At 53.2% G+C, this 13,873-nt stretch overlaps 1 protein-coding gene across 1 annotated transcript in view; it reads right to left on the bottom strand.

Annotated features, from left to right (window-relative positions):
• The window catches only part of AHRR (aryl hydrocarbon receptor repressor), a 60,926-nt gene extending 58,632 nt beyond the window's left edge, over positions 1-2,294 (bottom strand). The window contains exon 1 of the mRNA XM_079918019.1: positions 2,222-2,294. Coding sequence (XP_079774145.1) covers positions 2,222-2,283 — 62 coding nt within the window. The 5' untranslated portion in view covers positions 2,284-2,294. The remainder of the gene's footprint in view (positions 1-2,221) is intronic.
• Between the last annotated feature and the right edge of the window lie 11,579 nt (positions 2,295-13,873).

The following is a 13,873-nucleotide window of genomic DNA, read 5'->3' as shown; positions in this document are numbered from 1 at the left end:
GCAAGCCCTTACAAATCAAGAGGCAAAAACATAAACAGGGCTTCCCTCGTGGCGCAGTGGTTGACAGTCCGCCTGCCGATGCAGGGGACACGGATTCGTGCCCCGGCCCGGGAAGATCCCACATGCCGCGGAGCGGCTGGGCCCGTGAGCCATGGCCGCTGAGCCTGCGCGTCCGGAGCCTGTGCTCCGCAACGGGAGAGGCCACAACAGTGAGAGGCCCGCGTACCGCAAAAAAAAAAAAAAAAAAAAAAAAAAAAAAACCATAAACAATACAATAGAAAAATTATCAAAAGTTGTCAACACAGACAGTTCACAGAAAAAGAAATACAGTGGCTGCTACGCCTCACGTATGAGAAGGACACGCAAATTCACCAAAGTCTGAGGCACACCGTGTGCCCGGTAGGGCACGCCTCCAGTGCTGGCCAGTTTGGCGACACCTATGAAATCACAAATGCCACACTCTTGGCCTGGGCAATCCCACCTGCAAGAATGCATATGCCTGTTGGGTCTGGCCTTGATTTACCTGCTGCTGTCCACAGATCCTGGCAGAAGGCGTGAGCCTCCACGGTCAAGGACAGGAAACTCACTGCTCACAGCATGGCAGGCAGCGCGAGCCTCTGTATGCATCACTGAGCCCAAGTCTGTGAGGGTGACGCAGAAGGGGCCAGGCAGGGGCTGCGGGCGCAGGGTTTGTCAAAGCCGAGCAATCCACCACTTTCACAGTAAACAGTTAACAAGCCTGCTCGGGCCCGCGAGGGAACGGCCAGCACACAGCCACGGCGGTGCCTCTCCGACGACGAGCACGAGTCCAACGCCAGGCACGAAGGCTCTCAGCACAGCGGCGCCTGTAAGCCAGTCGGAACGGACGCTGGCGGAGGGCTGGTGACGACACATCACGGCACGCCCCGCACAGCTGAACAAGGAATCCATGAGGAGCAATGTCGAAGGTGCACGGCCGTGGCCCCTTGTGCACAGAGGCAAGGAGCTCCTGTGCTGCACACCGTGCTTGCTGATTTGTGCGTTACTGCTCCCAGCCCCCCAGATCCCGGTGTACACAGCCCCCCAGATCCCGGTGTACACAGCCCCCCAGATCCCGGTGTGCACAGCCCCCCAGATCCCAGTGTACACAGCTGCCTCTCCAGGTACTTCTTTCCTTATTTAAGGTGACAAATGTTCTCACCAGAACAAATGAGCTCAGGACATAGGCCCCCCGCATCACCTCCTTCTAGTGCATAGCTCTGCCCCCCACACCTGCCCCCTCTCACCTGCAGACCAGGCTGAACACTTCCCCCAGCACCCTGGCTCCATCCCAAGGCCCACAGTGGCCACACAAGTGACTCAGGTGACAACCAGTTTCCAAAGTCCAGCCTCACCAGCCTTTGACACCCATCCTTGGGACTGGAGGTGCCCGCATTCCTGTCGACCTCTCATGGGGTCCTGCAGCCCCTGGGGGCCCGGAGGGTGGCCTGGGTCCCAGAAACCCAGATCCCCACATAGACACTACTGCAGGTGCACACACACACACACACACACACACCCAGACAGGGCTGTGTTACCCACATAAAGCTACATCACACATTCACACATCTGTATTACACACACACAGAGGCTCACACACACACACACACACACACACACACACAGCCCCAGCCACAGTGGACACACCGCAGGACCTGGCCCAGGACGGACGCAGCCCTGGGCTCTAGGAGCCACTCTCTGCAGACCAGTTCCATGACTGCAGGCCACCCGCTTCATGGCCCCGAGCCCCACTGGCCAGCCACGGCGAGGTGGGGGATGTGAGCGTGGTGCTGTGTCCCGGGGCTGTGCCTGGGGTTCCCTGCCCCCACCCCACTCCGCCTCCCGGACGCCCCAGGCCGAGCCCCAGCCTCCTTTCGCTTGGGGTGAAGCCCAGAGGCACTGTGGTGCACGCAGCCAAGGACGAGGACGGGTCTTACCAGGGCGGGGGAGGGGCGCCCTGGGCCAGACCTCAGCGTCCAGTCGGGGCTGGGAAGGCGGCCCAGGGTCCCACCTGCGCTCCCGAGCACCAAGAGTGTCCCCTGCCCGGCCCCCGCTGGTCCTGCGGGTCCCTGCACCCTCAGTAAGGTTTGACCGAAACCTCGCCTCACTCACTTTGTTTCTAAAATGCACTTTTTTCAATGAACACACAAAAGCCTCCCCTCCATCGGTAGCAGTCAGCAAAACCAGAAGACAGATACTTTACTGTTTCTGAACGGGCTTCCTTCTTTTCCTCCCGGCATACAGGCACTCCCCCGGCGGAATCATCGTCTTGGGCCCTAAGGAAAAAGGGGCATCAAGTTGGTCACACTGAAGAGACCCCAGTGCCCCCATACCCCCCAAACCACCAAGGCGGCGAGAGCAGCAGCGGAGGCCCGGCGCGCTGTCCTCCCCCAGCGCTGGCTGAGCGAGATGCCCGAGGGCATGTCCGGCACGGGGGTGGGGTGCGGGGGTGAACCGTCCCCTCCTCAGCCCAAGGTTGAAGCGGGCTCATGACGTCTCCCCTTCGATGGGCCGCCTTGCGGCCGCCAGCCTAGCCAGAGGACGCAGTCCTGTCACCACACTCGTGAGACAGCCCTGTGCCGGGAAAGCTTCCGGCAGGTAAACACCCTGAGGCGTCAGAAAACAGGAGCACTCCGCAGTGGGCACCGAGGACCGTGTGCTGGGTCAGGGCGCGGGCAGGCAGGCCATCCCAGTGCCGCCTGCGGCCACGCTGCCCCTCCCACTCCTCCCCTACGGCCTGTATTTCTAGGCACACAGGCTTCCTCTCTTCTACTAAAATCTCTCTCCACTCCACAGTGCTGGGCTTCCACTTTGGCCACTAACTCACGGCCGCACTGAGCCCAGCTGGCCATGCCTGCTGGCCTCCACCAGCAGTGTGGACACTGCAGTCGGTGTCTGTGCCCTGAGGCTGGTCAGCTCGCCCATCACCTCAGGGAGCGCATCAGAATCTTGATTTTCCCGTGCAGTGAGGATGTCTGAGCCGTCACAAACATCCTGCAGACCGGTGACCCCTCCACACCAGGCTCTGGGCCAGCTGACCCAGAGAGGAGGTTAGGAGCCCTCCCCTGGCCTCAAGTGTGTACTACCTGGAAGAGGAAGCAGAGTCAAACACACGACTTCCACCCTGTCCAGAAAGTGCAGCGAAAATACTGGAAACATGTCCTGGATCCACTTTAAGTCTAAGAAACACACTTTGACTACTGACATAAGTAGGTAAAGTAAATGGATCCTAAAAGATACACTAATCAAAAGTACAGCTGGAGTAGCAGTGTGAGTACCAGACAAAGGAATATTACCAGGGGCAAAGCGGGATGTTATAAAAGAATAAAGGCGCCAGTTTCCCAAGAAGACGTAGCAATGCTAAATGAGAATGCATCACCACAGCTTTGAAATACAGGAAGCAAAAACTGAAAAGATAATTCATTAGTAACTTCAACATTCCTCTCTGAGTAATCAATAGAGCAAACAAACAGAAAATCACAAAGGAAAGAGAATATCCAAACAACAGATGTAGACTAATTGAAATATAGAGACTACTCCAGCCAACAGCAGCAGAATACACGTTCTTCGTACATGGAACATTCATCAAGATAGACCATATTCTTGAACTGAGAACAATCCTCAACAAACTTAAAAGAATAAAAATACAAAGTATGTTCTCTAACAATAATGGAATTAAACTAGAAAGATATATGGAAAATTCCCAACTATCTGGTAAGCAACCCATTTCTAAATAACCATGGGTCAAAGAGAAAGTCTCAAAGAAATTTAGACGTATTTTGAACTGAATGAAAATGAACATACAGCATATCAAACTCTGTGGGATACAGACGAGCAGTACTTTGACAGACACTGATAACATTAAATGTTTACGTTAGAAAAAAATTAAACGTTTCAAATAAGTAATCCAAGCTTCCACTTTAAGTAATCAGAAGAAGAGAAAACAAGTCCAAATCAAGCAGAAAGGTGGAAATAATAAAGAGGAAAAATCGATGAAACTTAAAATGGAAATACAGAAAAATCAACAAAATCAAGAGTTGGTTCTTTGAAAAGATCAACAAAATTGATAAACTTCTTGCCAGACTGATCAAGAAATAGAGAAGATATGAATTACTAGTATCATGAATAAAAGAAGGGACATCACTACAGACCCCACAGACATTAGAAGGAAAATAAGAGAACACCGCCATGAACTTAGCTGTGTGCCCACCAAATTCATATGTTCAAGCCCTAATCCCCCATTTGACTGTATTGCAGATGGATCTTTAAGGAGGTGATTAAGGTGAAATGAGGTCATATAGGTGGAACCCTGATCTGATGGAAGTGTTGCCCTTATAAGAAGCAGAAGAGAGAGGAGAGCTCTGTCTTCACCCTGTGCAAGCTCTCATCAGACACCAATCCGCGGCACCTTGATCTCGGGCTTCCCAGCCTCCAGAACTGCGAGAAGTGGATTTTCATTGTTTTTAGGTGTTGGTTAAGCCACCCAGTCTGTGGTATTTTGTTACGGCAGCCCAGGCAGACTAAAATAATATCTCCACAAATTTAGATGAAACAATTAAACAATTTAGTTGAAATGGACCAATTTCTTGAGTGACATACACTACCAAGCTCACTCAAGAAAAAACAGATAACCTGTTTAGCCCTGTATTTATTCCAACAACAACAAACAAAAGCAAAGGCCCAGATGGATTCACTGGTAAATTCTACCGATTTAAGGAAGAAATAATACCAATTGTTTGCAGAAAACCAAAAATTAAATTAAAAATTGCCAACTGACTTACAAGTTCAGCGTTACCCTGATACCAAAACCAAAGACATTTTGAGAAAACAACGGTCAAAAATCCCTCATGAACATAGGCACAAAAATCTTCAATTAGATGTTAGCAAACGGGATCCAACAATATATAAAGAGCACAACACATCACAAATGGGGTTTGCTCAAGGAATTCAAGCCTGATTCGCCATCCAGAAATTGACCAGTATAATTCACTTTATTAATAGATAAAAGAAAAAGATATACGGTCACCTCAGCATACATAAAGTGCATTTGACAAAATCCAAATCCATGCATAATAATAAAAAAAACCTCTCATCAAACTAGGAATAGAAAGGAACTTAATTAACCTGATAAAGGACATCTACCAAAAAAACCTACAGCTGACATCACACCTAACAGTGAAAGACTGTATACATCCCCAGAGATCACGAATAAGACAAAGGTGTCCTCTATCACCATTCCCCTTAATGTTCACAGACAACAGGATGGTACATACAGAAAATTCCAAAATTTGGCTAAGACAAATCTTTTATAACTTATAATAATTGAGTCCAGCAAGGTCACAGGGAAAACGGACAATATAAAAAAGTCAATTGTGTTTCTATACACTAGCCATGAACAACTGGAATACACATTTTTTAAGAACCATACCGTTTACAACAGCACCAAAATAAAAATTAAATATTTAGGTATTTCAATTGGTTGAATATGTGTAACTGGGGCCCTAAAGAACAGGAGAGTAATAGAGGTGACAGAAAACATTTAAGTAATAATAGCAGAAATTTGTCCAAACAATGAAAACTATAAACCTACAGATTCAAGACGTCAATGAACCCCAAGCACAAGAAACAGGAAGAAAACTACACCAGGCACATCATAATCAAATGACTCATAACCAGAGATAAATAGAATAATCTTAAACGCCACCAGAGAAAATAGCATTGGGTACAAAGAAACAGAGATAGCATGGCAGCAGATGTCTCCTGAGGAACGTGTACCCGAGGGGACAGCGGAGCAGCATCTTTAAAGCACTGCAAGAGAAAACCTGAAACAAGAATTCTAAACCCTGTGAAAATATCTTTCAAAAATTAAGGCTAAATGAAGACTTTTTCAGACATAAAAAAGCTGAAAGAATTCATTGCCAGCTGACCCACACTATAAGAAATGTGAAAGAGTGTCTTCAGGCCAAAGGAAAATGATACCAGATGGTAACGGGGATCCACAAAATGGAACAGAAAGCACAGGAAGTGGTAACTGCATGGGTAAGAATGCAAGGCTCCTTCCTACTATCTAACTATCTCTAAAAAATAATTGACTGTTTCAACAACAATGACGACAATGTGTTGTGGGGTTTGTAACCTATGCAGATGTCAAGGTCTGGCAACCACAGCACGAAGGCCAGGAATGGGAGGTGGTGGCACGCCACTGGGAAGCGGTGTACCGGTTCCCGTCGGGCTTGCTCTGCACGGATGGGCTGGACCCTTCGAGCTTTTCTCCTCTGTAGCGAGCGCAGAGTGAGGGGCTTCTGGGTCCCGTGCGTCCCCCGTGTCTTCTTGTTCCTGCCCACCTCTTACGGAGGCTGGGAAGCCCAGCGAAACCTCTCCGCCAGCCCAGAGCCTGAACCCCTACATACAGGCAAGCCCTCTCGGCACCCCCGCAGCCCTGAACACCCTTCCGAGCTCTCCTGCTGTTGTTAATACTTCTTTATATGAATTAAAGTCTCTCAATTCAAACAAAAAATTAAGTAAAAAACATAAAAAGCTGATTTTTAAAGTTCACACGTTTTAGAGATACATGCTAACACCTGTGAAAGGATGACACATCAGCGATTTGTTTCTGTGTGATGTGCAGGGCAGGGTGGGGTTTACATGACACTGAATCAGCCAATATTGACAGCTGACCATCTATGATACTCGATGAATAAATTGGACTCATTATAAAATTCTCTCCACTTTTGTAAAAGATTTGAAAATTTTCATAATAAAAAGGTTTTTAAAAAGCATTGAGGGCTTCCCTGGTGGCGCAGTAGTTAAGAATCCCAATCCCCTGCCAAGGCAGGGGACACAGGTTAGAGCCCTGGTCTGGGAAGATCCCACGTGCTGCAGAGCAACTAAGCCCGTGCGCCACAGCCACTGAGCCTGTGCTCTAGGGCCCGTGAGGCACAGCTACTGAGCCCACGTGCCACAACTACTGAAGCCCATGCACCTAGAGCCCATGCTCTGCAATGAGAGAAGCCACCCCAATGAGAAGGCCACGCACCGCAATGAAGAGTAGTCCCCGTCCACTGCAACTAGAGAAAGCCCACATGCAGCAATGAAGACCCAACGCAGCCAAAACTAAATAAATAAAATTTTTAAAAAAGCATTGAAAAAAGAGAAATGTGGCACAAGAATAAACATAATGTGGTCAACTGATTTTCAACAAAGCCATTCAATGGGGAAAGAACAGTCTCTTCACCAAAAGGTGCTGGCACAAATGGACATCCAATACCAAAGAGTGAAGCTGGACCCCTACCTCACACCCTTTACAAAAATTAACCAAAGTTAGTTAAAGACCTAAGTGTAGGAGCTACAAGAAAACATAGGGCTCTATCTTCACGACCTTACATTTGCCAATGGATTCTTAGCTACGTCACCAAAAGCACAGGAAGAAAAGAAAAACGAGATAAATTGAACCCCATCAAAATTGAAAACTTGGGCTTCAAAGGACACTATCAAGAAAGTGAAGAGACAACTCACGGATGGGAGAAAATATTTGCAAATCATATATCTGATACAGGTCTGGTATACAAACTACACAAAGAACTCTTAAAACTCAACAACAAAAAGACAAACAACCTAATTAAAAATGAGCAAAGGACTTGAATAGACCTTTCTCCCCCAAAAAACATACAAATGGTTAACAAGCACATGAAAAGATGCTCAACATCATTAGTCACTAAGGAAATGTAAATCAAACCCACAATGAGATACCACTTCATACCCACGACAATGGCCATAATATTTTTTTAAAAAAAGAAAAAAAAAAGGAAAATATCAAGGGTTGGTGAGATTGTGGAGAAACTGGGACCCTTGTGCCGTGCTGGTGGGGATGAAAAATGGCACAGCTCCTGTAGAAAACAGTTTAGTCTTTCCTCAAAAAGTTAAACATAGGGTCACTACACGACCCAGCAATTCCACTCCTACGTATATGCCCGAGAGAACTGAAAACATATGTTCAAACACAATCTGGCACACAAATACTCACAGCATCTTTACTCACAAGAGCCAAAAAGCAGAAGCAACCTAAATGCCCATCGACTGATGAATGGATAAACAAAATGTGGTCCATCCACACAGGGGACTATTACTCAGCCATAGGAAGGAACGAAGCCCTGATGCCCCTACAACACACGTGAAGCTTGAAAACACCATGCTATGTGAAAACGAAGGCAGACCCAGAAGGACACATATTGATTGCATTTATATGGAATGTCCAGAACAGGCAAACCCACAGAGACAGAAAGTAGGTGAATGGTTGCCAGGGGCTGGAGGAAAAAGGAATGGGGAGTGACTGCTTAAAGGGTATAGAGTTTCCGTTCGGGATGAAGAAAATGTTTTGGAATTAGAGGTGGTAGTTGCACAACTGTGGCAATATACTCAATAAATACCACTGAACCTTAAATTTTTATATGGTTAATTTTATGTAGTGTGAATTTCACCTCACCAAAAACAAAGAACACAAATTTGTATATAAATATAAATTAAATGTCTGGAGTGGCAGGAGAGAACCGTGCAGCGGGACTAGGAGCGCCTGTGGGGCATTGTGAGAGCAGAGGCAGGGATGGGCGGCAGCTGCAGGGCCTTGGGGGTCAAATGCTGGTTTTTAAGCTGCGGCGGATGACGCGGCAGAGGAGACAGGAGAGCTCTGGAGAGATGGGCTGGGGTGGGTGGGCGCGGATAGGGCCCCGGTGGCCGCAGGCTGGAGCAGGAATGGGCGGACGGATGCTTCGGAAGGGTCCAGCCTTCTAGTCTCTGCCTGAGCCACGGCCACCAGGCCTGCGCTTCTCTGGGAAGCTGGACCCCGGCGGGCAAGGTCATCCTATCTGAGCTGCAGGAGAGGCCGGAGCCGGACCCAGGCCTGGCCCCAGCCTGGGGGGAAACCGGTCAGGGATGCTTCCCCACACACGAGAGGGGCCGGACGCCCCTCAAGATCAAAGGTGAGGAGGCTGGCTGACCTGCCCCAGCCCCAGGAGGCCCATCCCAGCACCACCGTTCCCTGAGTGAGTCCGAGCTCAGAGCAGGGGTGGTGCGGGCTGGAGGCGACAGGGAAGACGAGCAGGGGTCGGAGGCACTTTGCGGGGCAGAGCTGGCCCCTCACTTTCCTCCAGCCAAGACCCCCTCCCCACAGCAGGAGCCGAGACGGGGTCCAGGCTCCTGGGTGCGGGCCCTCCCCAGCCGCGCACGTGGCCTGCCAGCTGGCCCACAAGGCCCGTCCTCCCTGGTGGAAGGGGCCTAAAAACACGGGCTATGGCGAAAAGCACCAGGGCAGATAAACACCCTCCAGGTACCCCTTCGGGGGTGGGGGAGAAATCAAGGGGGCCAGCCGCTGTCCCCTGGAAGAGCCGTGGCTTGGGGTCCAGTTCCTGCCAATTCCTGCCCTAGGAATCCTAAATATCGGCTCCATTTTACTAAATACTGTGCACTTTCCTCAAAAAGATGAAGCCCTCATTGGACTGGACCAAACTCCCCCCAGAAATGCGCCACTGAGACAGCACGAGGGCCAGCCCCCCAGAAGCTCTGAGCCGACTGTGTTTCTCAGAGAAATCTGAACTTTTATAAGAACCTTTTATGGTAAAAATAATGGCTGACCATTTCAGAAATACACGTAAGCATAAAACAAACATAAAAGATGGTCCCACGCCACATGGCGGTGCCCTCAGCTCCCGCCCAGCATGTGTGCCCCGTCCACAGGGCCGCACCGCCCTGGGACTGAACTGAGAGGGAAACAACGCACGCGGTCGGGGCCCAGACTGCCCGGTATCCACCTGGAAGGCATCATCCGCAAACAGGGAGCCTGCAGCCACGGCTGCTGGAGGCGGCACAGCCCCCGTCAGGGCCACACTGCCCACCGGCTGCTCGGCTGCCCACGAGCGGGTCCTGAGGCCTCCACTGGGACTGGGCGTGGGCCCAGGAGGCTGACAGAAGCCAGGCTCTAGGCCCTGATGGCGGACGCTGGGTGGAGGCCAGCCGGTCAGAAGCCCGCCTCTGCCAGAGGCCCCTGGAGAGTGTCCTGGGTGGGCTGGGCTGCTGACCAAGCCGGGAGAAGTCCCGTTCACCACTGTTGAGTGCCCAGAGCAAGGGGGCAGATGCCCAGGGCACACACTCGCGCAGCCCCTCTGCGCCCGGCCCCTCGAGGACCGGAGCCTGTGGCTGGTCACACAGAGGCCCCGCGTGAGTCACAGGGCGGCCACAGCTGGAGACCCACTGGATGCTTCCAAGGGGGGCTGGCAGACCAACCAGGAAGCAGACGAGGAGCCCAAGGGCAAACTGCCCAAGGCCTCTGACCTCTGACCCTGGCTAGTCACCTGCCCTGTGGGCAGCCCCCTCCCCGAGGGGGGGGAGTCACAGCAGCAACACCGGGTCCCTGAAGCGTTGAGGGCCTGTGCCTCTCACAAAGTGTCCACAATCTGGGATTTTCCACCTCTCAAAATAAGACTTTAGGGAAAAAAACTTTCTTGGTGCCACTAACTGAAACGCAGTGAATTCCTGGAACACGCGCCTTCCGCCCTTCCAGAGTGTGTGAACCAAGGCTGGCGCTCCTGGCCCCGAAGGAGGGGGCTGAGCTGTGCACCCCCAGCTCCGGGACCTCCTGGCTGGGGGCCTCCCCTCACCAGCTGCCCTGGAGAGGGCTCAGGAGTCCAATTCAAAGTCCCCCCCGCCCCCCAGCATCTGCCCAAAACAGTTCCGAAGGAAGCTGTGCCCAGAGCAAAGGGCAGTTAGCCCAGCTCCCCCAGCGCGGGGGTCGGGCGCTCCCGGGCCGGGAAACTGAGGGACCGCAAGCAGTGAAAGCGGACTGGCTTTCCTCAAAAGCGCTGTTTTTAGTTTTAGGTGAGAAGCTGCCCGTTGGACCCCAGGGCCTGGCGACGTGAGGATGGGGTGAGTGGGGTTGGAGGGGAGAGGGGGATGGGGGGGCCGAGGGTGCGGGAGCCTTGGGAAGATGGCCCTGCGCTAGGGTCTCCCTCGCGGAGTTGGACCTGCGGAGCACGTCCAGCGCACTTACCCGACCGGCGGGGCGCGGAGGTTCAAGCGCGCCCGCGGGAGGTGTCCGCGGGGACAGGGAGCTGTGGCTGCGCGGCTGCCGGCGCTCGCATCTCGGGGACCAGGCGGAGGCTGTGGCCGCGGAAGGACAGCCCCACCCCGGCACGCGAGCCGCCCCGCCCCGGAGACGACCGAGCCCGGGAGGCGGCAGGGGGCGCGCGCGCGCATCTCCGGCCGGCCAATGGTCCCCGGGTCTGTGTGCACCACGGTGGGGTCCTGCCCTGCGCCCCTCGCGTCCCCGTGGTCCCCGGGATCTCTGTGCACCACGGTGGGGTCCCGCCCTGCGCCCCCCCGTCCCCGTGGTCCTCCGGATCTGTGTGCGCCACGGTGGGGTCGCGCTCTGCGCCTCTCGTGTCCTCGTGGTCTACCCAAGGGTCTGTCGGCTCCAGGGTGCCTGTGCCCCTCGAGGCCCCCGTGCTCCCCGCGGGAGCCCCAGACCCTCTGTTCCTCGCCCGCAGTCGCGCGCCCCCTTCCACCTGCGCCCGCGGAGGCCGAGCGCGCACCTGCCGGCGGGGCGGAGGTGCGGGGCCCAGACTGCCCTAGCGGCTGGGTCCCGGCGCCCGGATCCGAATGTGTAACGTGAGCGTAGCAGGTCCTGCTCCGCCTGCTCCAATTAGGTTGTTGCTAAAATCAAAGGGTTTTACAGTTTTAAAGTATTAATGTAATACTTTTAACCCTGCACCTTCCTGGAGCCGCAGGGCAGCTCGTGGAAGTCTCATCCCGACATTTCTGATTCGAAGGAGCCAGGCCGCCAGCGGGGCCCTTCCCACCCCTCCGGCGGCTCCTTCCCCCTCCTCCACGCGGACCATCTGGCGCCTCCCCTCCTCCGTCCTGGAGGACACGTCCAGACTTCGAAAGCTCCCCTTCCCTCACTGGGCCCGGACTGTGTGTCTGGTCCCGGAATGCCCCGGGACACACCGTGAGCCTGGCCTCACATCCTGGGCTTTCTGCCCCAAGGTCTGAGGGGCCCCCCCGGAAACCTCGCCCGACTGCTGCCACCATCCTTGCCCCGGCGGGGGTGGTGTAGGGGCTTGTATTGCCCCCTCATGTCCAGTCCCTTTGCGTTCCCCAGGCAGCCCCTCAGCACCAACCATGTCCCCACCCAAGCCCCACCGCCCACCGCCACCGCAGCCAGCCCTGTGGGGTCTCCAGCGCTCGCTCGCACCCCACAGTCAGTCGCAGCCAAGGGAGTCATTCCTGGCACCTGCCCGGCTCTGAGCAAAATCCCGCCCCCACCCAAGCCCCAGCTACCTTCCCCGGCCTCACAGACCAGCGTGTGTGCCTCAGGACCTTTGCACTTGCTCCCACTCTGAGAAAGCTCTTTTCCAGATACTCGCAGGGCTAACTCTCTGATCCTGTGTTCTCAGAGAGGATATCCACCTCAGTCAAAGGCCACCGCTGTCCATCTCTCCCTGTTCTGCCTTTTGTAGGGCATATTCCTGCCTGAAATTACAGCAGGTGTTTCTTTGCTCCTGTGTCTAACAGGTAAACTCACCAGGTCTGTTCTGTTCACCTCTATCCAAGGAAGAGCAGGGCTTCTACTGCAGAACAGGGGCTCAAAAGTGTCAGCTGAGTGAATGATCTTGTATTATTTTTTGACCTGGAACAACATGCATCTGTATTGCTGTATTTTTTAAATAGTTAAAATCAGCAGTTGCACCTTGATCCAATTTTTGTAAAGTGCATTATGCACAGAAAAAAATCTGGGTGAATAACTCAGGTTATAGGCGAACTTTAATTTTTTACTTTTTAAAAATTTCCACCGTTCCTGACCATTTTGCAAGAAGCATGGCGTGCTTTTGTACCATTTTGTCGGGTTTTTTTTCCTTTCTTTTTGCTAAAAAAAATAAGTAAGCATGTGTATGACGTTGGGAAGGCATATCTTGGAGTGGCAGAGGTAAGGTGGGTCCACCCTGTCAAGTCCAGGCCTGTAGGGGAACCCTCAGACCCAGGAATTTGGGCAGAGACACCTGGGTGGGTGCCCCGAGGATCTGAAGCTTTGTAGTCAGAGCCTGCGTCCCCTGCATGGGAAGACAGAGCCCACGTGTCTCAGAGGACCCGTTCTAGCCTGTTGCCTAGGCATCAGTCACCTCCACCCACCCAGTCCCATCGGGAACCAGCCTGAGCGAGACGCCTCTTTGCTTCTTGCTGCCACTTCCGGGGGCAGGACAACGGCAGGTGAGGCCGCACAGCCCGAGGTGCAGGAGAAACCCGTGTCCACTCCCCCTCCTTCCCTCCAACCCACCTTGGCTGTGCCTGTCCCCGAAGCCTGTAGTCTCCGTAGACCTGGGGGCAGTCACTGGGACTGGACACGAAAAGGATGACCCTTGCCTGTGAAGCCCCCTTTGTGGGAGACCTTGGGTGTTGTTCCCACCAGAACGCGGGTGACTCCAGGCCCCCCAGGCAGCATTCCCACGAGGTCAGCTGGACACGACTTCCCCCTGAACTTCCTGTTCACACAGATCCTGCAGACACACACAACAGTTTGCAGAGTACGCCTGGGCGTCCCCTATTTTCTTCTCCACCGTGACCACCCTGACCCACCCCCGCACCGCAGTGTTTCCCCTTTGGGGCTGCAGCTCGGGAGGCCTTCTCGGAACCTCCCTCCTCTCTGCACTCGGGACCTCCAACTGCAAGTAGGCTCCGTGTTGCTGCGTCCTCCCACTCCGCCCAAACGTCCGACCAGCTGGGGACAAATTCCTCTTTCCTGGATCGTTTGTCCTCCCAGGGTGGGAGGGTGGCTGACACCTGGCAGGAAAGAGGGCTTGGAAAAGAGACA

Source organism: Stenella coeruleoalba (assembly GCF_951394435.1).
Source record: "Stenella coeruleoalba genome assembly, chromosome: 3".
Lineage (NCBI taxonomy): Eukaryota > Metazoa > Chordata > Mammalia > Artiodactyla > Delphinidae > Stenella > Stenella coeruleoalba.
Note: the sequence above shows the minus strand (reverse complement) of the source record. Positions and strands in the feature narration are given on the sequence as shown.